This window comes from Heteronotia binoei, chromosome 18 (assembly GCF_032191835.1).
Source record: "Heteronotia binoei isolate CCM8104 ecotype False Entrance Well chromosome 18, APGP_CSIRO_Hbin_v1, whole genome shotgun sequence".
Classification (NCBI taxonomy): Eukaryota; Metazoa; Chordata; class Lepidosauria; order Squamata; family Gekkonidae; genus Heteronotia; species Heteronotia binoei.
Genome location: NC_083240.1, coordinates 38,395,401 through 38,421,405, shown reverse-complemented (window position 1 = coordinate 38,421,405; position 26,005 = coordinate 38,395,401). Strand labels below are relative to the sequence as shown.

The following is a 26,005-nucleotide window of genomic DNA, read 5'->3' as shown; positions in this document are numbered from 1 at the left end:
GGGAGGCCCCTAAGGAATACCACGAGTGGGAGGCAGAGGCAGGCAATGGCAAACCACCTCTGTTAGTCTCTGCCATGGTCTGGAGGGCCCAGGCTGGCCTCATCTCATCAGATCTCAGAAGCTAAGCAGGGTCAGCCCTGGCTAAGTGTTGGACGGGAGACCACCCAGGAAGGTCCTTTGTTGTAGAAATCCTTAACAACTACATTAACTCACTTGCAGCGTTCCCTCTAAGCGGAGTTGGCGTGAGCTAGCTCACAGATTTTTAGCTTCCCGCTCACACATTTTTGTCTTAGCTCAGGGAAAATGGCCCCAGAGCACAATAATTGATGCAGTCGCTCACTACTTTATGGCCAGTTGCTCACAAAGTAGAATTTTTGCTTGCAAGACTCTGCAGCTTAGAGGGAACATTGCTCACTTGCTGTTGATTTTCCCACCTACAGCAGTAAAAAACCACATATGTCTGAAGCAGTTCCCTCTTTTCAACTTGGCACCCTCCATCTATCTTTGCCTGTTCTCCCCTCACTCCCACTTACTTACTTCCCAGTGGGGCTGAAGGCGACCGAGATGACAGCCTCACTGTGGCCCTCCAGAGAGCTGGTGCAGCGAGTGACGGCCCGCACCTTGAACAGAGCCTGGGGCTGGTAGATGATCTCCACCACCTTCTCGGTCTCCAGCACCTGTTCGGCCAGCGTCTTCTCCAGGGAAGCAACGATTTCTGAGTCTTGCACATAGAAGGCCAAAGGGACAGGTTCCTCCTTTGGGGTGGGGAGAAGACAAAAGTTCTGGGTTTTTCAGACACTGCACCACAGGTGCTGTCGGCTTGTAAAAAATGGCTCTGAACAACGAAAGGGCAAAAAGAAGAGGATGTGGAGCCATGCAGCTTTGATGGGCCGTTATCACTTATCCCTAAATGTATGGGGTCGGGCTCAAACGGTCATACCTTTAAAAAAAACCCTAACATTAGACGACCATCGTAGGCATGTTAATATTGTGTGTTTATGCATACAGACGCATAGTAAAGTTATAAGTGAATAGCAGGGGTGGAATTTTAGAAGGAGCTCCTTTGCATATTAGGCCACACACCCCTCATGTAGCCAATCCTCCAAGAGCTTACACGGCTCTTTTTTGCAAGCTCTTGGAGGATTGGCTACATCAAGAGTGTGTGGCCTAATATGCAAAGGAGCTCCTCCTAGAATTCCACCCCTGATGAATAGTACCTGGGATCTGTAATAACCCCTCCTGTAACTCTAAAGGGTGTGCGCGTGAAGAGACTCCTTGCTGATGATATGAATTGAAATCCAATGCTGTTTTAACACAGCTCTCAAATTGCACCCCAATCCTAACTAGGGATAAAACTGGACAGAACCGTCACCATGGGAATGGGCTGACACAGGCCAGGAAAAAAACATGGTTTTAGTATTTCTTTGAAGTCAATATGGACACAGCGTATGTAGAAAAGGAAAAACACAGCACAACTCACGATTAAAGCCCATCGCCTTTAGTTTAAGTTTACCTCCCTTAAAAGAAAGCCTCTTCATTTGAGAGATGCACACCTGCAACCTGACTTACTGGATCGGATTATCTAGCCCAGCGTTAGAAACAGGAGCCTGAAGCATTGGGGGAAACCAACGGCGGCAAAGGTGCTCCAAAGAGTGATGGTGAGAGCACAGAAGATTTGTGGATGTTCTCTCCCCTCATTGGTGGATCTATATGATATGGGATGTAGAAGGAAGATACAAATGATCTTAAGGGACCCTTCACATCCGGGCCACTTGCTATTTGAGATTTTACCGTCAGGTAGGCGATATAGAGTGCTGAAGGCTAAGACAAATAGATTCAAGGGCAGCTTCTATCCAAGTGCCGTGGTTAAGCTGAATGCAGGGTTATGAATGGTTATGTGTTTTTAGATGTATTTAAATGGTTTATGTATATGTCCTTTTGTGGGTGTTGATGTGTTGGTATGTTTGTGGAAGAGCACCTCATTTCGTTGCTCTCATTTTTCTTTTTTGTGAACAATGACAATAAATTTATCTATCTATCTCTCTATCTATCTATCTAGAAACATCCCTTTTCCTCACGTTTCACGTTATCCGATACTCAGATAAACTTCTGTTGAATGCGGAGGATCTGTTTAGTTATCATGGCTGTCAGAGGCAAGGTGTATAAGAAGCTTCTTATAACTAGTTACAAAGATAAGTGGGGCCTAGGCTGGGAAGCAAAAGCGCAGCGAGCAAGGCAGGGTTACACAGATTAATATTGTAAGGAAAATCATGACACGGCACTTGACATTAGGACCCCACAAGCAGGCTTTTTCAGTTGCCTGCCCCCAGAATTTCCAAGCCCTCTTCCCAATGGAGGTGACAACAGCCCCATTCTTATAAGCCTCCCAAGACAGGTTGAGTAAATTTCTACTCTGGAAAACCTTTGTAGTCTGGAAAGGAAAAGGAAAGGTCCCCTGTGCAAGCACCAGTCGTTTCTGGGGTGACGTTGCTTTCACAAGGTTTTCACGGCAGACTTTTTTACGGGGTGGTTTGGCATCGCCTTCCCCAGTCATCTACACACTTTCCCCCCAGCAAGCCGGGGACTCATTTGACCGACCTCGGAAGGATGGAAGGCTGAGTCAGCCTCGAGCCGGCTACCTGAAAACCCAGCTTCCACCGGGGATCGAACTCAGGTTGCGAGCAGAGTTTAGGATTGCAGTACTGCAGCTTGAACACTCTGCGCCACGGTCTGGAAAACCAGAGGCAGCACTACCTCTGATTTGCCTTTTGTACACCTGTTGTAGTTTAATTTTTTCCTTCAGTGGTTTTAATTGGGAAGGTTTTCAAATTTTGTTTTGCACTCCAGATCTTTTTTTAAAAATTTATTTATTCGGTTAATTTTCCCAGACGGGCTCAGGGCGGATTACACTATTAAAAAATAAATTGTTTCACTGGATGGCCCAGGTTAGCCCGATCTCATCAGTGATGAGCAACAGGGTTGGCCCTGATTATAGGAGACCCCAAGGAAGTCTAGGGTTGTTTGGCAGAGGCAGGCAATGGCCAAACCACCACTGAACAACTCATCTAGAGATGTGAAGACCTGGAAAAATTTGGAAAAAAAACCCGGGTTTTTTGCTGAAGCCTTTTTTGTTTTTGTCCAAAAAACTGAAAAGAAAAGAAAAACATTGATTATGGAATGTTTTATTTTAACATGATGAATGAAATATTTTCAGACAAGGTGTTCAAATATTTTCCAAATCGTTTCTAAAAAATATGCATGACATCAGTTTATTCTAATTTCTGTGCACTGAGGACAAGCAAATCCTAGGTCATGCCCATTCACTGAAACTTAGTCCTACACTCCCTTCTATACACTTCCCCCCTCTCTTCAATTCTTTTTATGAGAATGAGTTTTTTATTTTTATTTAATACTGTGGAGAGGAAATATGAATAATGGTTACCTCTGGATTTTTAAAAAAATGTTTTGTGGAGGTTTTTTGTCTGTTCCACATGAGCTAGTAAACAGTTCAGGAGAGTGTTGTTCCATTTGTTACAATTTCAAATAAATATTATTTAAAAAGTAAAGTCTGTTTGTAATAATTGTTTGGACACACTATATTTTTAATATGCTAGTTGTGATAATTTCATGCCAAGTACAAATGGTGGGGTGGTGGCTCAGTGGTAGAGCATCTGCTTGGGAAGCAGAAGGTCCCAGGTTCAATCCCCGGCATCTCCAAAAAAGGGTCCAGGCAAATAGGTGTGAAAAACCTCAGCTTGAGACCCTGGAGAGCCGCTGCCAGTCTGAGTAGACAAGACTGACTTTGATGGACCAAAAGGTCTGATTCAGTATAAGGCAGCTTCATATGTTCACATGTTCTCCATAGTCATATTTTATGTTCCTAAAGTAACAGAATGACTTTCAATCCGGAAAAGAAAAAAGTGCTAATGTAGCATTTTTTCTTTCAATTTTTCCAAAAATGTCCGTTTTTTCCCCAGACAAAAAATGGATTTTTTTCCGAGCTTCAAAATTTCCAGAAATTTTACATCTCTTCATTCCTTGAAGACCCTGTGGGGTCACCGTAAGTCAGCTGAGACTTGATGACGCTTTCTCCCACCACCACCGGCCACTGCTTTGGGGCTTCACAGAAGAAAGAAAAAGCAAGCAAAACATGCCCTGAATTCAAAGAAGGCGTCTCAACATTTAGAAACAATTTCCGCATCCAAGAGGGCCTACCTGGTCCAGGAGGGCATTGCAAACCAGCTGCAGTTTTTCAGGTGTGATGTCGATGGGCACGTCGAAAGGGGACCCCAGAATCGTGCCTGCCTCATCTTGGAACTGGATCAGCAGCCGCTCAACGTCTGCCTTCATCATGCTGGTTTTGTGGATTCTGACCTGTACCAGAAGCAAATACCTGCAAAGCCAGAGTGAGTGCCTTGCTTTCAGAGGAGCAGCAGAATGACATCTTTTGCCTCCAAAATGTTTCTGGTAAGAAACAGGCCTCTGCCAATCCTCCCCCCTCACTACATCAATCCTCCTGTTTTCTCAGCCTCGTGTTTAACATCTCCTCCCCAAAGTAGGATTGTTTCTTCCTTCCCTGTCCTTCCGCCACAGCAAAATCCATTTCTCCACTCTTCACTGGTGCCAAAACAGAGAGAAAGAGACCATACATTTCTTATGCTTTTCATAAAACGAAGCACAAGAATCCTATGTCGACCGAATGGGTTCTACTCACTTCAGAATGCAAGTGCAGTTTCCAAATGCATGCCATGGGGGGGGGGGGGGGGGAGCCCATTCCATTTTTTTTAATACTGGGACCCCCAAGTTGGAGTGCCAACCTCTAGGTCAGGGGTGGCCAAACTGTGGCTCAGGAGCCACATGCGACTCTTCCACACATATCATCCCATTGATTGGTAGCTGGAGAATGCATTTAAAGTTGCTTTCTTTCCACCCCTCCCTCCCTCCTCTGAGCTTGCTTTCTTTCCACCTTTCTTTCCTTCCTGTCTGCCTTGCCGCTCTCAAACATCTGTCGTTTATTCTATGTGGCTCTTACATGAAGCAAGTTTAGACACCCCTGCTCTAGGTAGTATCTGGAGATCTCCTGAGACTACAACAGATCTCTGGGCGATGCAGATCAGTCTACCAGTAGAAAACGGCTCTTTGGGAAGTCTGACCGTAGGGCTTGAAGTCCCTCCCCTCCCCAAATCCTGCCACCTTCAGGCTCCACCCCCCCCCCCCCCCCCCGCAATATCCTGGGATTTCCAAACCCGGAGCTGGCAACTCTAGTCCCCAGGAAAAAGGTCAAGCCTCGTTGCCCCAGATTTCTACTTGCAAGGAAGTTTCTACATAACGTAACAAGCCAGCAATCCAAAATCTGACCTTCCCCGCACAATCTGATAGTCACCCCCCCATTAAGTAAAATTCTAGATCAAGTCGTGAGTCCCCAAAGTCTGAGTCAAGGGACTCCCTTTCCACACACCCCACTTCTTATTCTCCCCCCATTACACCTCCAATCCCTCTTCCTTATCGTACAACCGCTGTTTGCAAGGAGGAAGGCTGAACCCACTTACCTTCCCCTCAGCCAGGCTAGCCCGTCTCCCTCTTCCTTTCCTTCTCTCCCCCACGTGCCAAGGGAAGGGCAACGTCATCTTTCTGCGCCAAGTGACGTTGGTTGACACTCTAGAAGGAACTCCGGCGCCATCTAATGGTGAAAGGGAGGAATGGCAGGAGAACCTGGGACTTAGAGAGGGCGGCCGTGTTGGGTTGTGATCTTATGCGTGCTTTAACGGGGGTGCACCATTGAAGGAACAAGGGGCTCACTTTTGAGCGCATGTGCAGGAGGCTGCATTGGTAAGTCTGTCTCAGGAAAAGAAGAGTCTGGTGGCGCCTCAATGGGTAACAGATTTATTATCAAAACTACGTCTAAGTCCAGTGACATCTTTAAGACCAAAGGAGAGTCAAATCGCACCTTTTAAGACCAACAAGGTTTTCTTCAGTAAGCTTTCGTGTGCTCTAAGCACACCTCATCAGAATAATTCTGAATAAAACTTTCTGAATAATACATTCTGAATAAAACTTTGTTGATCTCAAAGGTGCTACTTGACTTTGCTTTGTTCTACTGCTTCAGACCAACACGGCTGCCCACCTGGATCTATCTTTACCAGACCAGCAACGTTTTATTGAAGGTATAAGCCAGGAGTGGCCAAACTGTGGCCCGAGAACCACATGTAGCTTTTTCACATATTGTGTTGCTCTGAAAGCCACCACTGCCCTGTTGGCCAGCTTGGAGAAGGCATTTCTCTCTTTAAATGCTTTCTCTAAGCCAAACCAGCCAGCAGCTTGGAAAGTGCATTTAAAGTTGCTTTCTTTTCCCCTCCCCCTCCCTATCTATTTCCTTCCTTCCTTCCACCTCTCTCATTTGTTTCCAATTGAGGGAGCTAGAGAATGCTTGCCAAAATATTTCGCTTTCAGGAAAAATTTCAGGAAACCGTTCTAGTTATCTAGTAGCTCAGTTTATTACCATCAAAGATCAGTTAAAAAATAAAATAAATAAAATGTTGTGCCAGCAGCTCAAGACAGCTTTTATTCTTGCGTGATGCTCTCTCTCTCTCTGTGCATGTGTGTGTATCTGTAATAATATATAATTGTACAGTGAATCAGATGGGGGGGCATAGTCAGCGTCTTGGGAGTGGGTGGGCCAGAGTGAATGTGGCCATCTTCATGTCTTGTGGCTCTCAAACATCTGATGTTTGTTCTATGTGGCTTTTGGCCACCCCTAGTACAACCTTGTGTGTCTGGGCACACTTCTTCAGATATGATTTATTATTGGGGCCCAAGCTTCTGGGGTGAGAGAAGGGTTGTGCTGAGTAATGCCCTCCGACGTCTAGAGGCAAATAAGGATGGACGGACAAACAGATTCAGGTGGATAGTTGGTCTGAAGCAGCAGAACACACGAAAGCTTATACCCAGAATAAAACTTTCGTTGGTCTTAAAAGGTGCCATTGGACTCAGATGGGCAAACGACGTGCTGCTTCTCACACTAAAAGCAGCTCTGCTGGATCTGGCTGCGGGTCCATCTAGTCCAGCATCCCACAGTAGCCAACCAGGGGTCCCGGGAAGCCCACAAAGAGCAGACCCCTCCCCCTCCCATCATTCATCCCGCAGCAACTGACACATTACCTGCTGGGTCATTTTGTAGAAAAAGAGGTGCCGGAGCTCATTAGCACAACTCATTTGCATATGCCACCCACCCCTGACATCACCAGAAGGTGGACTAAACTACATCAGCTCAGCATCTACCTTAAAAGGCTTCTTGAATTAGAAGGCTGCAGATTTATACCCTGCCCTTTTCTCTGAATCAGAGGCTCACAATCTCCTATAACTTCTCCCCCCACAAGACACCCTGTGAGGTGGGTGGGGCTGGAGAGGGCTCTCACAGCAGCTGCCCTTTCAAGGACAACCTCTGCCAGAGCTATGGCTGACCCAAGGCCATTCCAGCAGCTGCAAGTGAAGGAGTGGGGAATCAAACCCGGTTCTCCCAGATAAGAGTCTGCGCACTAAACCACTACGCCACGGCTCACAGTGTGTCTGTTGTGGGGGAGGAAGGTAAAGGAGATTGTAAACCACTCTTGAGATTCAGAGTGGAGGGCGGGGTATAAATCCAGTCTCCTCCTCCTCCCCCCCCAGTATTGTCTACGCTGACTCGAAGAGGCTCTCCGACAGCAACATGTCATTCCGAACTCTTTTTACCAAAGTGGTGAGCGCTGAATCAGGAACTTCTCCTTGTAATGCGAAGCCCAGTCTAACGAATGCATTCTGAAGCATTCTTACACACGGTCGCACCTCGATCCTGGTGGACAGCCGTGCTGGGCTGAAGCAACAGAACCAAGTTGGTCTTCACGGGGCCACTGGGCTCCCAACTTCATTCTGTCGTTGCGCCTAGCAGAGTATTCCCTCCTCTGGCTGACAGCCACTCTCCAAGATCTGTCATAGAAAGCACTGCGACCGGAGAGTCTTCTCACTGGGTGGGGGGGATTGGACCTGTGAGCATTAGCATGCCAAGCATGTGCTCTAACTCCAGGCTGGGGACTTTCCCTAATACAAATGTCTATAGCTGCCTTTACCCGAGTCCATGTAACCCAGTCCTGTCCACATGCCCAGCAGTGGCTCTCCGAGACCTTCTTGGTCCTGCTACAGGGAGGTCCTTTAAGCGGGCATGCCAGGCACTGAACCCACAGGGGCTCTGGCATGCACAAAGCAGATGATCGTAAATCCTTCTTCAGGGCTTTTTTTTGTAGCAGGAACTCCTTTGCATATTAGGCCATACACCCCTGATGTAGCCAATCCTCTGAGAGCTTAGAGGGCTCTTCTTACAGGGCCTACTGCAAGCTCCAGGAGGATTGGCTACATCGGGGGTGTGTGTGTGTGGCCTAATCTGCAAAGGAGTTCCTGCTCCAAAAAGAAAGCCCCGCTGCTAGCCCACGCAACGCAATTTAAACCCAGTGAAACCAGACTTCCATCTTGTCCAGTAGAGTCTGTCTTAAAGCAGAGGGCCTGTGTTCTGCCACCAGGTTATGGGGCCTCCCTCCTCATATGAGCCGATTGGACACTCGAGGCAGACGCATGGCCTATCTCGTTGCACAGAATGTGCGTGTGCTATCCTCTAAGCAGCAAATGGGAGAGAGGGAGAGCAGCAAGGCCAGTGGGAAGAGAAGGCACCAGTTGCCATTGAGGGGGGGGGGGGGCGCCGCCTCCAAGGGAAAGGATCAGATCTCTTGCATGCCAGAAAACAGGGTGACGGGGCCAGCATGCCTCTTCCGCAACACTATTGCCAAAGAAGGGATGGAGAGCAGAGCGCAGGCAAGGACGGTAAACCAGCCTTGCAGTAGCAAGCCGAGAGATCCCTTGACATTACAAACTGTGTGCCTTAGCTTGCTGCTGGTTGCAAAGGTCCCTCTGGGGCGGCAGACCCTTCCTGGAATGTTTAAAGGGTCAGCTCAACCCCAGCAGAATTCAAGGGACTGCCTGTCCCTTGATTTGATTCTCTGCTCCTCCACTTGCAGCTGCTAAAATGGCCTTGGGTCATTCAGGGTGATGTCTTCTCAAATCCTCCTAAGAGTATCTAGATTTTATTGCCCATTTCAACATAAGTCTTCCTCAGAGACTCAGAGCGGTTTACAATCTCCTCTATCTTCTCCCCCCACCCCCCCGCAACAGACACCCTGTGAGGTGGGTGGTGCTGAGAAGGGCTCTCACAGCAGCTACCCTTTCAAGGACAACTCCTACAAGAACTATGGCTGACCCAAGGCCATCCCAGCAGCTGCCAGTGAAGGAGGGGGGAATCAAACCCGGTTCTCCTAGATAATGAGTCCAAGCACTTAACCACTACACCAAACTGGTTCTCTTGGGAACGTTTCCCATTGTATGGATTGGTGCTTGAATGGGAATGTGATGATATCATGCAGTAATCGGGACTGTGCATTTGAAATCTTCTGCTTCTGAAATATTCATGCTATACGAGATGTAGGCCACTAATAGTATATTTTTGTGCAATTTGTACACTGAGCACACTTTGTGACTATAAATAATATATTACACTTGTGGACAGTCAATGAAATTCAATGAGAACTCGTGGACATTTAATGAAATTGCTGAGCAGTCGGGTTAGAACTGATAAAAAGAAGTCCTTCTTCACCCAAAGGGTAATTAACACGTGGAACTCACTGCTACAGGAGGTTGCGGCGGCGGCTACAAGCATAGACAGCTTCAGGAGGGGAATGGATAAGCATATGGAGCAGAGGTCCATCAGTGGCTATTAGCCACAGCATTTTGTTGAAACTCTCTGTCTGGGGCAAGTGATGCTCTGTATTCTTGGTGCTTGGGAGGGCACAGTGGGAGGGCTTCTAGTGTCCTGGCCCCACAGGTGGACCTCCTGATGGCACCTGGGTTTTTTTGGCCACTGTGTGGCACAGAGTGTTGGACTGGATGGGCCACTGGCCTGATCCAACATGGCTTCTCTTATGTTCTTATGGACCTCCTGATGGCACTTGGGGGTTTTTTGGCCACTGTGTGACACAGAGTGTTGGACTGGATGGGCCACTGGCCTGATCCAACATAGCTTCTCTTGTGTTCTTATGTACACAGTGTTTTTTTTTGTTTGTTTGCACATCTTTTACATTGTGGCCCTGCATTTAGACACACTTGTAGAGAGAAGGCAAGCTTTGTCTTCAGGCCTCCAGAGGGGAAAAAAAGAATCACACAGGAAAAGGACACAAATTTGTAATATTTATATTATATATATATATAATATACTTTTTAGATCAAAACACAATTAAATATCGTCTTAAGTACATGAATACTTGGGCATGAGACAATAAAGTGGCGGTACACAGTACCCAAAAACTGATACCCAGCTCTTTGTTTCTGGCAGACCAATGCAGAATGCCTCGCTAGGATCCAGTATTGCCAATGGGGGAAGAGGGGGTGGCTGCTTCATCCCTCGAGACTTTCAAAACGTCGGAGAAAAATCAAGAGCAAGTCTACAGGTGATTTGGGGCGGGGTGGCTTTATTTCAATTTGTTTTTTGCACATGTCTTCAGAAAAACGAAAGCAAACAGGAATATTTAAAAAACCTTTCAAACAGGAAAAAAAAGTCTCAAAGAGAAACGAAGGCGCAAGAGAGAAAATGTGGAGTGGACTCCTGTCTGGAGAGCTCTGGACACTCCAGTTAAATTACTTCCCCGTTGCAAGTGGTGGATAAGGGGAAGCGTTGCTTCAAGTAGGGCGAAGAAAATCGCTAGGTCTCAAAAAGGCTGCAAGTAACCGAATGGAAGGCGGCAGCTCGATGCTTTTAAAAAAAATGGCAATTAAGGAAATACATCTGGGAACGGGTATTGTCCCGGTTCAACGGCAGTGAGGGCAAGGCAAAAATAAAAAGGAGCCAGCCCAAAGGGGGTGGGGGGGAGGAGAGGAGAGAAAGAAATTCCCTCCTACCTGCTTTTCAGCCCCGTGTGGCTTCTGCCCCTCGCGGGATGAGTCTACTGGGAAACTGAACATTCCGGGAACAAGCAAGACTTTAATATGGGCAGAAATCAGGTTAATTGCCGGTCGCTTGCTGCCACCTCCTTTTGAGAACAGAAACCCAGGCGAGTCCGGTTTGTGTGAGAGTTCTTAACACTTCAAGTAAGGAGAAACGGCTCCAGGGTTTTCAGGACCACCAACGGCTGCTCTGCCCTCTCCGATAGATGAAGGTGCCCTGTGCTTGCCCGACTGCAAATTTTCCTTAAAAACCTAAGGTCATAGCTAGGAACCTATGGGGGAAGGGGGAAAAGACCCTTTGGTCCCCAAGCAGAGACCAAGATCCTGGTCCAACTTCTTAAAAACCACGAATAAATCCTTCATAGACGGAGCTGAGGGTTTGTTTGGCCGGTGGTGGGTGTCTTCATCTGGGGGAAATGCCGTGTGTACATGGTGGGGAGGGAAGCAAATCAAACTTGCACTTAAAGAGAGAAGGTTTGGGCTCCCCTCTCTACAACGTTCCTTCTACAGAAGAGGAAGGGGAAGAAGTTAACAGTGCTTGGTTTTCATTGGCCGTGGAAAAAGGACGAGTTAACCAACCGGAGTGAGGAGAAGGCGGGTGAGAAACACAAGGCCGCCTCTCCAGAAGCTGAAATTTCCCTCTTGCTTGGGAATTCCGAAGATCATAGCTGGAAAAAGAAAGAGGAAGATGGTTAACTTGTCCAAATCCAAGTACCTTTACTGGCATAAAAATAAAAGTACAGCACGGCAAATTTACAGAGAATTTCAGTTATAAAACTGGTCAAACATCAAGAAGGAGAGCTAATCTGCTCCCTGACAGTTATGGCAGCCGAAAGGTACTTTGCAACTAAGCCTGTAATATGGGGACATTGATCAGATAGGTAAGGAAAAAAAAAACTAACTTCACCTCAGGCAATCCATAAAGGTTAGACAGGTTTGATTATACAGTCCTGTATGCTTCCCCGAAGGAACAGCAATGAAGTAAGATGGCTAACTTGAAAGTCGAAAGGCATCTGCCAGCACCAAGCTGGCAAAAAAAAAGTTTTAAGAAAAGCACAGGGAGGGTGTCATGATCTGGGCAGGACTGGGAGACAAGGCCAGGCCTAGAGACCAGAGTGGGAGTAGAAAGCAGACACAGCCTACAATCCTCACAATGCTTGGTGCCTGCTGTAACCAATCAGCGTCCAGGGATTGTATGAGGAGCTGGGATACATCAGCTTTGTGGGCTGTGGAACTGCGTACTTTTCTCTCACAGAGTCAGGCTGGGGGGACAGTCTGTGGCTGAGAGAAGGATCCCTCACTCAGAAGGTAGAGTGAGTCACAGGCAGTCGGCCTGGGGGAAAGGGCTGTGGGCCTTGACTAACAGGCTAGGGGAAGTACAGGTGACCGCATTAGGGTTTATTTTCATTTTCCTTTATACACTGTTATAGATATTAAGCACCTTGCCTTGTTTAAATACCCATCCCTGTATTACTAAACCTTTATCTTTTTAGTGTTCTCTGCCTGATCAGCATGCCTGGTTTTTTCCCTCGGCTTAAAGGGGCATTTCGGTTGGGCCTGAGAAGGTACTCTGGGCCTTCCCAACGGACCCTCAATCCAGGATGGTGGCGGTGAAAGGCAGCAACCCACGGGGTCCATGACAGAGGGGGAATGACTTTCCATTTTGCTCCCCAGCGGGCAGCAGCTCAAGGAAGACTACGCAGAAACAGATGTACACACTGCAAAATACCCTGGAGTGCTGCTCGTGTGCCAAGGCATGCATGTTTGGCCAACTGGATTCTGGGGGTCTCCCCAAGCTTGCATCTGGGCAGAGAAATGCATCCCAGCGTTCTTCAGCATCATTTACAAGCTCAAGACACCGTCTGAAAATCAAGCGTCTCCAGTAGAGGCTCTGATGATCTTCTAATGCCATATTGGAAACCTACTTTGCCCACAATGTGTGACTATACATGTGCGCATGTGTTGGCCCATGCATACGCTACTATAACCCCTCTTGCCACCCCCCCGCACCAAAGCTGTTACTTCTGCTTTTGTTACTTCTTAGAATTACAAGAAACTGAAAAAAATCTAATGGCTTGTGGCCGCTGTGTGACACAGGGTATTGGACTGGATGGACAGTTGGCCTGATCCAGGGGTGGCCAACTGTGGCTTGCGAGCCACGTGCGGGCTCTTTCACACATATTGTGTGGCTCTTGAAGCCTCCACCGCCCCGTCAGCTGGCTTGGGGAAGGCATCTGTCTCTTTGAATCACTTCTCCAAGCCAAGGCCAGCCAGCAGCTTGGAAAAGGCGTTTAAAATAATTAAAGTTGCTTTCTTTCCACCTCTCCCTCCCACATCAAACGCCTGACGTCCGTATATCTTGCGGCACTCAAACAACTGACGTTCCTTCCATGCGGCTCTTACGTTAAGCAAGTCTGGCCACCCCTGGCCTGAGCCAACGTGGCTTCTCTCATGTTTTCATGTCTATCCCCCCTTCTTCGTACCGCATTCATCACCAAGACACCACAAGCGGACAGCTGCACAAAACCCTTCATGCTTGTCGAACAGAGAGCTCCAGCCAGGCTTCACCCCAGTGCCGCTAGCTGAACGGAACCCCTTGGTAAACCTGGCCCCTCAGTGAGCGGATCTCCGGCTGGCTGCAAAAGGGAGCCGGGCCCCCCTCCGCTTCCGTTACCTTGGTGATTTGTTCCACGGCCTGGCTGGGCTGGGCCTGCTGCATGACGTCGTTGACGATCATCTTTGCTATTCTCCAGGCCATCTCTTCTTGGGCCTAAAGCAGACAATGGGCCGTCAGCAGAGGTGGCAGTCAGGCTCCAACACGTGAGCCAAAGGCAGGGGAGGAGGGAAGAGACATGTATCCGCAGCTGCCCATCGGCTGAGGCCTTGATACTTAAAAGGAAGTACTTCTTCACCCAAAGGGTGATTAACATGTGGAATTCACTGCCACAGGAGGTGGTGGCGGTCACAAGTATAGCCACCTTCAAGAGGGGTTTAGATAAAAATATGGAGCACAGGTCCATCAGTGGCTATTAGCCACAGTGTATGTGTGTATATAACATTTTTTGCCACTGTGTGACACAGAGTGTTGGACTTGATGGGCCGTTGGCCTGATCCAACATGGCTTCTCTTATGTTCTTATGTTCTTACTCTGGCCAGCAAATCTGGCCTCCAACCCCCTTCAAAAGGCATCCGAATTTACGGAGTAAAATTTGAGTGTCAACGATGCCACCTTGTTTGCAAAGCTGACTCCCATCGATGGCTTCTGGATGCCCTGAACTGCCTGAAGCAGCCTGCAGAAACATTCCTCCTTCCTGACGCAAAAGGTAGCTCAGGGTCAAGCTCTCTTTGGCTTCTGGACTAGAGGCGTGAAGGGACGGCTTACCTCATCCGTGTTTCCTTGTACCCATTTCTTCATTGCTTGTGAAAACATGGACCCTGGAGGGAGGGAGGGAGGGAGGGATGAGAGACAGAAAGGTCCATGTTAGCCAGTGAGTGATGCGATCTTCTGGGTGTGGCTAACCAGGGAAGGGTTCTGATGGCCATTCATGTGCGTGGCTTAAGAGGGAGAGATTTCCGGTGGAGGATGAGAAGCCTGCAGCTTACTTCTACCAAGAACCCACATGTCAGCCGTTCCCTGCTCACCTGCCCTTCTCTCTGCCCAGGCCCCTTTCTCCTGCCCACCTAAGCATTACGTGCTTCCTTCTTCCTGAGGCCCTGTGCCAGCCTAGGGCCAAAGCTCAGCTGCTCGTCCGTGGCATTAGAATCATAGAGTTGGAAGGGACCTCCAGGGTCATCTAGTCCAACCCCCTGCACAATGCAGGAAACTCACAAATACCTCTCGCTATATTCAGAGAATCTTCATGGCTGTCAGATGGCCATCCAGCCTCTGTTTAAAAACCTCAAGGAAGGAGAGCCCATCACCTCCCGAGGAAGCCTTTTCCACTGAGGAATCGCTCTAACGGTCAGGAAGTTCTTTGTAATGTTGAGCCGGAAACTCTTTTTGATTTAATTTCAACACATTAGTTCCGGTCCTACCTTGTGGGGCGACAGAAAACAATTCCACACCATCCTCTCTATGACAGCCCTTCAAGTACTTGAAGATGGTGATCCTATCACCTCTCAGCCACCTCCTCTCCAGGCTAAACATCCCCACTCCTTCAACTTTTCCTCAAAGGACTTGGTCTCCAGACCCCTCACCATCTTCGTTGCCCTCCTCTGGACCCATTCCAGCTTGTCTATATCCTCCTTAAAATGTCGTGCCCAAAACTGAACACAATACTCCAGGTGAGGTCTTACCAGAGCAGAGTAAAGGGATACCATCACATCACGTGATCTGGACACTATACTTCTGTTGATACAGCCCAAAATTGCATTGGCCTTTTTAGCCACCGCATCACACTGTTGACTCGTGTTCAGCGTATGGTCCACTAAGACCCCGAGATCCTTTTCGCACATACTACTGCTAAGACAAGTCTCCCCCATCCTATAAACAAGCATTGGATTATTTCTACCTAAATGCAGAACTTTATATTTATCCCTGCTAAAATTCATTTTATTGGTTTTAGCCCAGTTTTCCAGCCTGTCAAGGTCCATCCTGTATCCTGTTTCTGTCATCTTCTGTGTTTGCAACCCCTCCCAATTTAGTATCATCGGCAGATTTAATAAGCATTCCCTCTATTCCTTCATCCAAATCATTGAGAAATCATTAGGGGACCCTCACTCAGTGCCAAGTAAGTCATCTCCGTCACCACCAACAATTGCCCTTTGTGTACTGTAATACGGAGAGCCTTATCAGTCACAAGTCCCACTCACAAGGCCTCTTTTTTGTTATTTTTGTATTGTATATATAATATGTGTGAGTCATGGTGACTGACCCCTACTGGGGGCCTGGAGGGTATTCAGGGAGGGGACTGAATAAAGCCTGCCCCGGCATCCTGATATTCCAAAGAGGTCTTGCCAGAGTCCAAGTACTTGCCAGGGTCGAACCTGCTTAGCTTCTGAGATTTGGCTTGCTTGGGCTATCCAGGTCAGGGCGTCATAAAGAAGACATTGGATTTATATCCCACCCTCCACTCTGAATCTCAGAGCAGCTTACAATCTTCTTTATCTTCTTCCCCCCACAACAGACACCCTGTGAGGTGGGTGGGGCTGAGAGAGCTCTCCCAGAAGCTGCCCATTCAAGGACAACTCCTGCAACAGCTGTGGCTGACCCAAGGCCATTCCAGCAGCTGCAGCTGCAGGTGGAGGGAGTGGGGAGTCAAACTCGGTTCTCTCAGATAGGAGTCCACGCACTTAACCACTACACCAAACTGGTTCTTAAAGCCTCCTTGTTGGGGCAGTCTTATCAGGTGCAGAGTGGTAAAGCTGCAGTACTGTAGTCTGAGCTCCCTGCTCACAACTTGAGTTCGATCCCAGCAGAAGCTGGTTCAGGTAGCCGGCTCCAGGTTGACTCAACCTTCCAAGGTCAGTAAAATGAGGACCCAGCTTGCTGGGGGTGGGGTGGGGTGGGGAAGTATAGATGACTGGGGAAGGCAATAGCAAACCACCCCGTAAAAAAGTCTGCCGTGAAAACATTGTGAAAGCGATATCACCCCAGAGTCGGAAACAACTGGTGCTTGCACAGGGGACTATCTTTACCTTTTTTTTTTAATCTGGTACTTGGGACCAGTGTTCCCTCTAAGCTGAGTTAGCATGAGCAAGCACACAGATTTTTAGCCTCCACCTCTCACGTTTTTTTCTTGGCTCAGGGATGACCCCAGAGCAAGCTGGTTTATGCAGCCGCTCCCAACTTTAACGCCAGCAGCTCACAGCGTAGAATTTTTGCCCGCAAGACTCTGCAGCTTAGAGGGAACATTGCTCGGGACTAGTAGAACCCTGCTTGGATATGTACCTGGCGGAGCTCTTTGGCTGTCCTCACCTAGCTTGGCAGCTCTTTGCCAAGCCGGGTTGTGAGACGGCCTCTTGCCTCCCATCTCACCCTGTGCCCTAAGCAGTCTGCCACCTCTTCCGAGAGCCCCTTTAAGCCCTCCCCCCCACCCCAGCTACCGAGTGGCCTAACGATGGACAAGCGCGGAGGCCTCTGAAGACAGGATGCGGGCGGACAGGGCTGGAGACAGGGAAGGCCAAGAGAAAATCCCACGGGGACTGACGGTTTCAGCTCCTCGGTGAGCGTTCAGAATGGGGAGGAAGCCAACCTTTGGACTTCTTGACATCAGGTTCCGGTTCGGATTCTCGGATGAACTGGCCCAGGTTGCTGACTCGCCCAAACGACATCTTCCTGCAGGGAGAGTCAGCTGGTGAAGAGACCACCCCAGGAAACAGACCACTCCTTATACTGTAGGGGAAGGGCCAGGAATGAGCTTGGAAGTTGGAAGTTCCCCCTCCAGTTTTTTAAAATGCTTGCAGAACACTTCCTTCCTTCCTTCCTTCCTAGGGGATATTTCTACAAAAATCCCTCCAAGGGCCGCTTTACAGTATTATTTACTCAAACGAGATGCGTTAGCAGAGAGAAGCAACCTGAAAGAGACTCAGAGCGGCTCAATCTTTTCTGCAATTTGTTCGATCACACCCTTTCCTTCCCTACTCTACTGGCTCCGTGGAGTAGACAAATGGTACCAGGGTGACCATCTCCCTGCCTCTCCATCTCCCACTGCCTGCCTGCAGGTCTCTCTGCCACTCTACCATCCTTTTGATCCTCTTCTCTGAGCCCCCACGCACTCCCTTCTCTCCCTCACCACCCAGTGTCAGAACCTTTGCCCAGCACGTCTCATGCAGTGCTCTCTCTGCTTCGTGCACCTCCCTCTCCCTTCTACTTTCCTCCTCACTCCACTCCTCCAAGCCTTTTGCTCTCCCAGCAATTTCACACAATGAGAACATTCCTGAGCCCAGGGAGAGAAGGAGCAATGCTCCGTATTGGCCTTCTGGGCCCTCGTATGTTTGCACTAAGCGGGTGGGTGTTCTAGAATTCTCCCAGGGGTCACACACAGGGAGGGAGGGCCTGACATTGTACGGCCACAAGTCTAGAAACTTGAGGAAGAGTTTCTCTATCCAAAGGAGTCTCATCCCCTTCCCTTCCTCTCCCCACAAGAAGAATAATGGCAGATTTATACCCCGCCCTTTTCTCTGAATCAAGAGTCTCAGAGCAGCTCACAATCTCCTTTATCTCCCTCCCCCACAACAGACACCCTGTGAGGTGGGTGGGGCTGAGAGGGCTCTCACAGCAGCTGCCCTTTCAAGGATAGTATAACTGACCCAAGGCCATTCCAGCAGCTGCAAGTAGAGGAGGGGGGAATCAAACCCGGTTCTCCCAGATAAGAGTCTGCACACTTAACCACTACGCCAAACTGGCTCTATCTGCTACAGTTTGGAGAGCCAGTTTGGTGTGGAGAGCCAGTTTGGTGTAGTGGTTAAGTGCGCAGACTCTTACCAGGGAGAACCGGGTTTGATTCCCCACTCCTCCATTTGCAGCCGCTGGAATGGCCTTGGGTCAGCCATAGCTGTGGCAGAGGTTGTCCTTGAAAGGGTGCCTTCTGGGAGAGCTCTCTCAGCCCCACCCACCTCACAGGATGCCTGTTGTGGGGGGAGAAGATATGGGAGATTGTAAGCCGCTCTGAGTCTCTGATTCAGAGAGAAGGGTGGGTGTATAAATCTGCAATTCTTCTTCTTCTACAACAGACACTCCATGAGGTGGGTGGGGCTGAGAGAGTTCCAAGGGCACTGGGACTGGCCCAAGGGCACCAGCGGGCTTTGTGTGGAGGAGAAGGAGGGGAGAATCGACCCCTCTGGTTCTCCAGATTAGAGTCTACCTCTCTTAACTGCTACACCACGCTGGCTCTCTCTTGGTGCTGGGAAAATCAGTGAAACACGTCACACCCCGAGGGAACGGTGTGGTAGGGACGGGATAGGGATGGTGGCTCAGTGGTAGAGCATCTGCTTGGGAAGCAGAAGGTCCCAGGTTCAATCCCCGGCATCTCCAAAAAAAGGGTCCAGGCAAAATGGTGTAAAAAACCTCAGCTTGAGACCCTGGAGAGCTGCTGCCAGTCTGAGAAGACAATACTGACTTTGATGGACCAAGGGTCTGATTCAGTATACGGCAGCTTCATATGTTCATATGGAAGTGGCCCAGACACCAAAGGGACCCCCAACCCTGTGCCTCAGAGCCACCTGGCCCGTTTCGACACTGCCGGGGATTGCAAAATGCATTTCACTGAGCTGTCTGCTCGCACCGCCGTCCGAAGGAACCTTACCCGGCGTACGTCCGTTGATACAAGGACTCCGGATCCAGGCTCGCTGCATCTACGATTATTGCTTCATCAAAGTTTTTCAGGATTTTTATATTAGCCATTTTGAGACCGGGCTGTAAACAGAAATTGCCAGATTCAGGGGATCAGAAAGAGCCAGAGGGGAAGAGAACCTAAACGCAGCTGATCTTTTAGCACTTGCTGTGCGCAGAGAATGTTCAGTGTGAACAACAGACCAATCCCTGCTCATGTGGGCTGCACTGGTCACCTGCTGGCAGAAGACCATTGGCCAGCCTAGCTGCCAAGCATACACAGAAGCAGGCCGCCGCTTGCCCATCTAAGCAGAGCACGGACCCTTCTTGTCTTCTCGCGGTGAGCTTTGTTGTCGGATTTTCTTAAAGTGGGGGACTGGCACAGCCAGACTGCAGACTCTGCTTGCCCCTGGGCTGGATCCAGACTCCATTTTCTGTCAGCAAAACCAAAGGTTCTTGCCTTTCCCCTCCCACTATGGTCCCCTGATGCTCCGGGGCTTGGGGGAGACAAGGGACTTGGAAGGACTGTTTGGGGTAGTGACAATGGGAAGGGGGAGTGGATGTTTAGTGTAACTGGAGAAGCACAGCAGCTTGCCAAAAGGAGAATCCCAACTAAAGTTCTAATCCAGGGATGGCCAAACTTGGTTAACATATGAACCACACAAAATAAACGTCAGACGTTTGAGAGCTGCGAGACATGAACATCAGACGTTTGAGAGCCGCAAGACGGGGATGGAGGGAGGGAAGGCAAATAGATGGGAGGGAGAGGTGGAAACAAAGCAACTTTAATTTTAAATGCATTCTCCAAGCTGCCAGCTGTTTTGGCTTGGAGAAGTGATTTAAAGAAACGAACGCCTACTCCAAGCCGGCCAATGGGACGGTGGCGGCTTTGAGAGCCACACAATGTGTCTGAAAGAGTCACACGTAGCTCCTGAGCCGCAGTATGGCCACCTCTGTTCTAACCAGTGACCCACGATGGCCTTCGTGTGTCATCATAGGCCCTGTTATTCTATTCCACAGGTGCTCAAGAGCACCGGGGTTCCTGCTGCCACCTTTCCCGGCACCCTCCAAGTGCTTTTAGGAAGTGGGTGGGGCCAGGCGTGGCTTTTCAGCACCAAGGCTCCTGATTGGCCACTGAAGATTTGAATGGATGCAGTTTTTTTTAAAAAAAATGTTGCTTTGGTGGCAGCTGCCAACGAAGCACAAGGATCTTCGCCGCGTGACTGAAGGAAAGCCACTGCAGCCATTTTGCGGCCGGCTCCGCCTTCTGAGGCAGCCATTTGTGGCTGCACCCACTGCGCTGTATTAGAATTCCCAGTGTGCCTGCTGCTCGAAAAAGCTGGGGACCTCTGCTCTATTCCCTGCCATCGATTAACCCTCCATTAACCACAGTCTCCTTGCTTCTCCCCAGGACTTCTTTTGTAGCAGGAACTCCTTTGCATATTAGGCCACACCCCCTGATATAGCCAATCCTCCGGGAGCTTACAGGGCTCTTCTTACAGGGCCTACTGTAAGCTCCAGGAGGACTGGCTACATCAGGGGCCTAATATGCAAAGGAGTTCCTGCTACAAAAAAAGCCCTGCAGTTCTCCCCCCTCCCACTTCATCTTTGCCCACCAAGATCTTCCACCACCAGGAATGTGGGCCAAAGCAAAAAACCTGGGGCGGAGGAGAAAGAGGAAAGGGTAGCTCTGAAAGAAGAGCCCATCAAACCAAGTGACCCTGAGCCACCTTGTGCCACGAGACCGAGCAAGTGGCCGCGCACCTGGGAAGAAGCAGCGGCGCTGTCCGTGGAACTGGAGTGAGAGTCGCTGTCGGCGGCGCTGCCGGGGCCGTGTGCGGTTGGTGCAGCCCCTCCGCTCGCAAACTCATCTCCTCGGACCGAGTGGATGAGGTCATTCAAGTATTTGTAGTAAAGGTTGCTGGACAGGAAGCCAGGCAGGAACACCTGAAGAGAGGCAGGGGGAGAGAAATGACGCCAAACGGCACCACGAGGCTGCCTGCAGAGATCCAGCACTGTGGCAGCGGGGAGAGTGCGGCACCCAGGCTGGGGAGGCCGAATCCTGGCTCAGCCGCGAAGCTCCCTATGGGCTTTGAAGCTGAACTACAGAAAGGTGTGTGAGGGGGTGTGTGGAGAACCGTGTTTGCCACCCTGAACTACTTGGGGGGGGGGGGAAGAAGTGTGGGGGAAAAGTGGCAGACTGGAAAAGAGTGATGATAACGATTCAGTAATGCAGAAGACTGCAGATTTATACCCCGCCCTTCTCCCTGAATCAGAGACTCAGAGCGGCTTACGATCTCCTATATCTTCTTCCCCCACAACAGACACCCTGTGAGGTCGGTGGGGCTGAAAGGGCTCTCACAGCAGCTGCCCTTTCAAGGACAACTCCCACGGTAGCTATGGCTGACCCAAGGCCATTCCAGCAGCTGCAAGTGGGGAATCAAACCGGAGAGCACTGCATTCAGGGACAAAAAAATCTATTGTCCGTCCCCGGACCAAAGGAGGCTAGGTTGCGGCTGACGCGAGCTAGGACCTTCTCGGTGGCAGCACCAGAATTGTGGAATGCTCTCCCGGAGGCCATAAGGGCCCTGCGGGATCTCTCTACTTTCCGCAGGGCCTGTAAGACCGAACTTTCGACAGGCCTTTGAGATCTAACCACCCTACATCATTATAGAGTACTATATGATCACCGCTTATATTATATTATAGTGATACAGCACCAAGAAATGAAATGTTTTTTTAAAAAATAATTTTAAACTGTAGCTATTTTTCATTGGTTTTTAATTTGTAAAAATGAATGTTGTTAGCCACCCTGAGTCTGCTTGCGGAGAGGGAGGGATAGAAATGTAAAGTAATTATAATAATAAGAGTCTGCACATTTAACCACTACACCAAACTGGCAGAAGAAGGGGTAGGGCAGAAATAAGCATTTTTGGCACAATATGGGGGTTCCATTTCTGGATCACAGGTAGGGGCAGGCCTCATTTTGGGCAGGAGCAGAGCTCCAGAACCTCTCAAATTTTATTGTGCTCTTTCTTTCTCCTCCCCCTCCCCCCCAAATACTTCCTTCTGGACTCCGTTGTTCAACCCTGCTGTGAGAATTTGGCTGAACTCTTTAAGATTTGTCAGACTTTCTAATATTTTCCCCCACAAAAAAATGGGGAAAAAACCAAACCATCTCAAGCTGGAGAGATGGAAATCTTCCTCGTGCCGCTGTGACCACACAGGAGAAAATAATTTTAGAAGTGTGATGGGAGTTAAGGATTTATTATGACAATTCTAATTCAAGAAGTTAGTTCACCTTCCGGCGATGTCAGGGCTGTGTGGCCTATGCAAACGAGGTGTGCTAATGAGCTCCGGCCCAGCAGGTAACGTGTCAGTTGCTGCAGGATGACCGCTGGGGCGGGGAGGAGGGGAGGGATGTTCTTTATGGGCTGCCCGGGACTCCTGGCTGGCGACTGTGGGATAATGGACTAGATGGACCCGCAGCTGGAGCCAGCAGAGCTGCTTTTAGTGTGAGAGACAGGACGCTGCTTGCCTATCTGACTCCATCTGGGTAGCGGGGAGGGAAGGACCTGAGGTGGCAAAACAGCCTCGTGTCGCTCCAGGGAGAACACAGCATTTAGAGCAGAGGTGCAGTTCACAGAACTAGAAAGCACCTTCTCCATCGTCGTCCAGGCTTGCCGCAGCGGAGTGGTGAAGCAGTTGGGGAGAGGCCCGCCTTCCCTGCAGATATTGGATTCTATTTCCAGTCGCACGGAGTCATCGAAACCAAGAGGGTGGGTGGCCTGGAGGGAGAAGTATCTGCAGCGACATGGAGGAAGGGGAGAAACACGCACGTGCACAGAAGTCAGAAGCAGGCCTGGAGACCAAGCCTGGGCCCCTGTGGTTGCCTTCCTTCAGCTCCCTGGGGGTTGTGCCACTCAGAATGGCAGCAGGCAGGCAGTAGGATTAGGTCTTCCTACTGGCTGTCCCACTGGCAACGTCTAGAGCAGGGGTGTCAAACATGTGGCCCGGGGGTTGAATCAGGCCCCTGGAGGGCTCCAATCAGGTCATAAGAGAAGTCATGTTGGATCAGGCCAATGGCCCATCCAGTCCAACACTCTGTGCCACATAAGAACATAAGAGAAGCCATGTTGGATCAGGCCAGTGGCCCCTCCAGTCCAACACTCTGTGTCACACAGTGGCCAATATATGTGTGTGTGTGTATATATACACACAAATACATACATATAAACACACACACACACATATATATATATATACACACACACACACACATACATACTGTGGCTACTGATGGACCTCCGCGTCATATGTTTATCTATTCCCCTCTTGAAGCTGGCTATGCTTTTAGCCGCCACCACCTCCTGTGGCAGTGAATTCCACATGTTAATCACCCTTTGGGTGAAAAAGTACTTCCTTTTATCCATTTTAACCCAGCTGCTCAGCAATTGCATTGAATGCCCACGAGTTCTTGTATTGTGAGAAAGGGAGAAAAGGACTTCTTTCTCTACTTTCTCCATCCCATGCATAATCCTGTAAACCTCTATCATGTCACCCCACAGTCAACGTTTCTCCAACCTAAAGAACCCCAAGCGTTTTAACCCTGTCAGTTTGGTGTGGAGAGCCAGTTTGGTGTAGTGGTTAAGTGTGCGGACTCTTATCTGGGAGAACCGGGTTTGATTCCCCACTCCTCCACTTGCACCTGCTGGAATGGCCTTGGGTCAGCCGTAGCTCTGGCAGAGGTTGTCCTTGAAAGGGCAGCTGCTGGGAGAGCCCTCTCCAGCCCCACCCACCTCACAGGGTGTCTGTTGTGGGGGAGGAAGGTAAAGGAGATTGTGAGCCACTCTGAGACTCTTCGGAGTGGAGGGCGGGATATAAATCCAATATCATCATCGTCTTCTTCTTCTTCTTCTGGAAAGTGTTCCCAAGCAACTGGCTGTTATCTCCTTCCTTCTCCCTCTCTCTTGCTTCCTTCTGCATCACAGCTTGCTTTGCCAGGCTTGCTCAATCACACAGGAGCTACAGAGCAAAACGTCTATTTTCTCCATTGGCTGAGGCTCCTCCCTTGAGGGTCTCTCAACTGCACAGCAGAGCTACTGAGCCAAGCCTCTCTTCCTTCTATTGGCTGAGGCTCCTCCCTCTCCTGGTCCCCCGGGGAAGGAAGGAAAGAGCCAGAGCTTCCTTTAAGACCAATGAGTGCTTGTTTTAAGCATATTTTTTAAAAAAATATTTGTGTTTGTCTGTGTCCTTTGTAAAGTTTATATTTCTGCTACCTAATCTTAAATAGATATGCACGTTGCCCAGCCCAATGTGGCCTGGCCCAACAAGGTCTCATTTATATCAGATCTGGCCCTCATAACTCTCCTGATCTAGAGGGGCTTAAAACATTCCTGCTGCTGCTTCTTTTTTGTCCTGTTTGTGCAATTACCCCTTTGGCCTTGGGGACTTAACTATGCTTGCGAAGGCAACAGACTAGCCCCTTAAAGCAAAAGACACAAGCTGATATCCTCAGGCAGCTGAATCAATGCCCTGGCCCGTTCTCAGGCAAGCGGTCCTGCTTTCAGCGCAAGGAATGCTGGGGACTGTAGTTCTTGGAAAGCCCAGGAGAGCCCTCAGAAAACTCTCAGCAGCCCCAGTTAAAGGACTGTAACTCCCAAGGTTCTTTGGAGGAAGGGAAAGGTCTGACAACGCCGGGTACCAATGATCTAAATACAATTTTAAAGAGAGAGTTCAAGCATGTATTTTAAAACCAGCTCTAATCTGGAGGAAGCACGGCCACTTAACACCCCTGTCAATTTTAAAAAATGCAACAAAGTCTCTTGCTTTGTCACTAGATGATGATGATGATGATATTGGATTTATATCCCGGCCTATGCTCTGAATCTCAGAGTGGTCACAATATCCTTTACCTTCCTCCCCCCCCACAACAGACACCCTGTGAGGTGGGTGGGGCTGAGAGAGCTCTCCCAGAAGCTGCCCTTTCAAGGACAACTCTGTGAGAGAGCTCTGGCTGACCCAAGGCCATTCCAGCAGCTGCAAGTGGAGGAGTGGGGAATCAAACCTGGTTCTCCCAGATAAGACTCTTAACCACTATGCCAAACTGGCTTTCTCAGTTTTTTAAAAACACCCTTCAAAGCAGATCTACGGTTAGCAGCCTTCAAGCCCCTCCAGTTCCTCAGCCCAGAGTGTCACAGATGCTTCTGAAAAGGGAGGAGGCAAAGTGAGTGGAGGCAGACTTCTTAGAGCAAGATGGTGCTCTGCTGGCCTCAGCCCGATTAACACATCAGCTCTACGCATCTGGCTGGCTTTTGGGCACTCCACACACAAAGGGGCTCCAAGGAATATATATGAACATATGAATCAGACCCTTGGTACATCCAAGTCAGTACTGTCTACTCAGACTGGCAGCGGCTCTCCAGGGTCTCAAGCTGAGGTTTTTCATGCCTATTTGCCTGGACCCTTTTGAGTTGGAGATGCTGGAGATTGAACCTGGGACCTTCTGCTTACCAAGCAGATGCTCTATCACTGAGCCACCGTTTGAGAACAGGAAGGAAGGAAGGATAGAAGGGAGGAAAGAAGGGAGGGAGGAAGGAAGGATGGAAGGGAGGAAGGATGGAAGGGAGGAAAGAAGGGAGGAAAGAAGGAAGGAAGGATGGAGGGGAGGAAGGATGGTGGGGAGGAAGGATGGAAGGGAGGAAAGAAGGAAGGAAG

The 26,005-nt window shown here is 49.3% G+C and overlaps 2 protein-coding genes across 3 annotated transcripts in view; both read right to left on the bottom strand.

Moving 5' to 3' along the window:
- NLE1 (notchless homolog 1) overlaps nucleotides 1-5,619 on the bottom strand; it is a 31,697-nt gene extending 26,078 nt beyond the window's left edge. The window contains exons 1-3 of one of the 2 annotated variants that reach the window (XM_060259337.1): nucleotides 5,550-5,619; nucleotides 4,216-4,393; nucleotides 538-755 (exon numbers count right to left, since the gene is read on the bottom strand). In XM_060259337.1, the coding sequence (XP_060115320.1) occupies nucleotides 538-755; nucleotides 4,216-4,353 (356 nt within the window). In that variant the 5' untranslated portion in view covers nucleotides 4,354-4,393; nucleotides 5,550-5,619. The remainder of the gene's footprint in view (nucleotides 1-537; nucleotides 756-4,215; nucleotides 4,394-5,549) is intronic. The other variant, XM_060259336.1, reaches the window with a different exon arrangement.
- A 4,626-nt stretch (nucleotides 5,620-10,245) lies between these two features.
- The window catches only part of AKAP10 (A-kinase anchoring protein 10), a 60,632-nt gene continuing 44,872 nt past the window's right edge, over nucleotides 10,246-26,005 (bottom strand). Inside the window, exons 9-15 of the mRNA XM_060259284.1 lie at nucleotides 22,948-23,092; nucleotides 21,053-21,235; nucleotides 19,263-19,372; nucleotides 17,211-17,293; nucleotides 14,399-14,451; nucleotides 13,691-13,786; nucleotides 10,246-11,684 (exon numbers count right to left, since the gene is read on the bottom strand). Coding sequence (XP_060115267.1) covers nucleotides 11,679-11,684; nucleotides 13,691-13,786; nucleotides 14,399-14,451; nucleotides 17,211-17,293; nucleotides 19,263-19,372; nucleotides 21,053-21,235; nucleotides 22,948-23,092 — 676 coding nt within the window. The 3' untranslated portion in view covers nucleotides 10,246-11,678. The remainder of the gene's footprint in view (nucleotides 11,685-13,690; nucleotides 13,787-14,398; nucleotides 14,452-17,210; nucleotides 17,294-19,262; nucleotides 19,373-21,052; nucleotides 21,236-22,947; nucleotides 23,093-26,005) is intronic.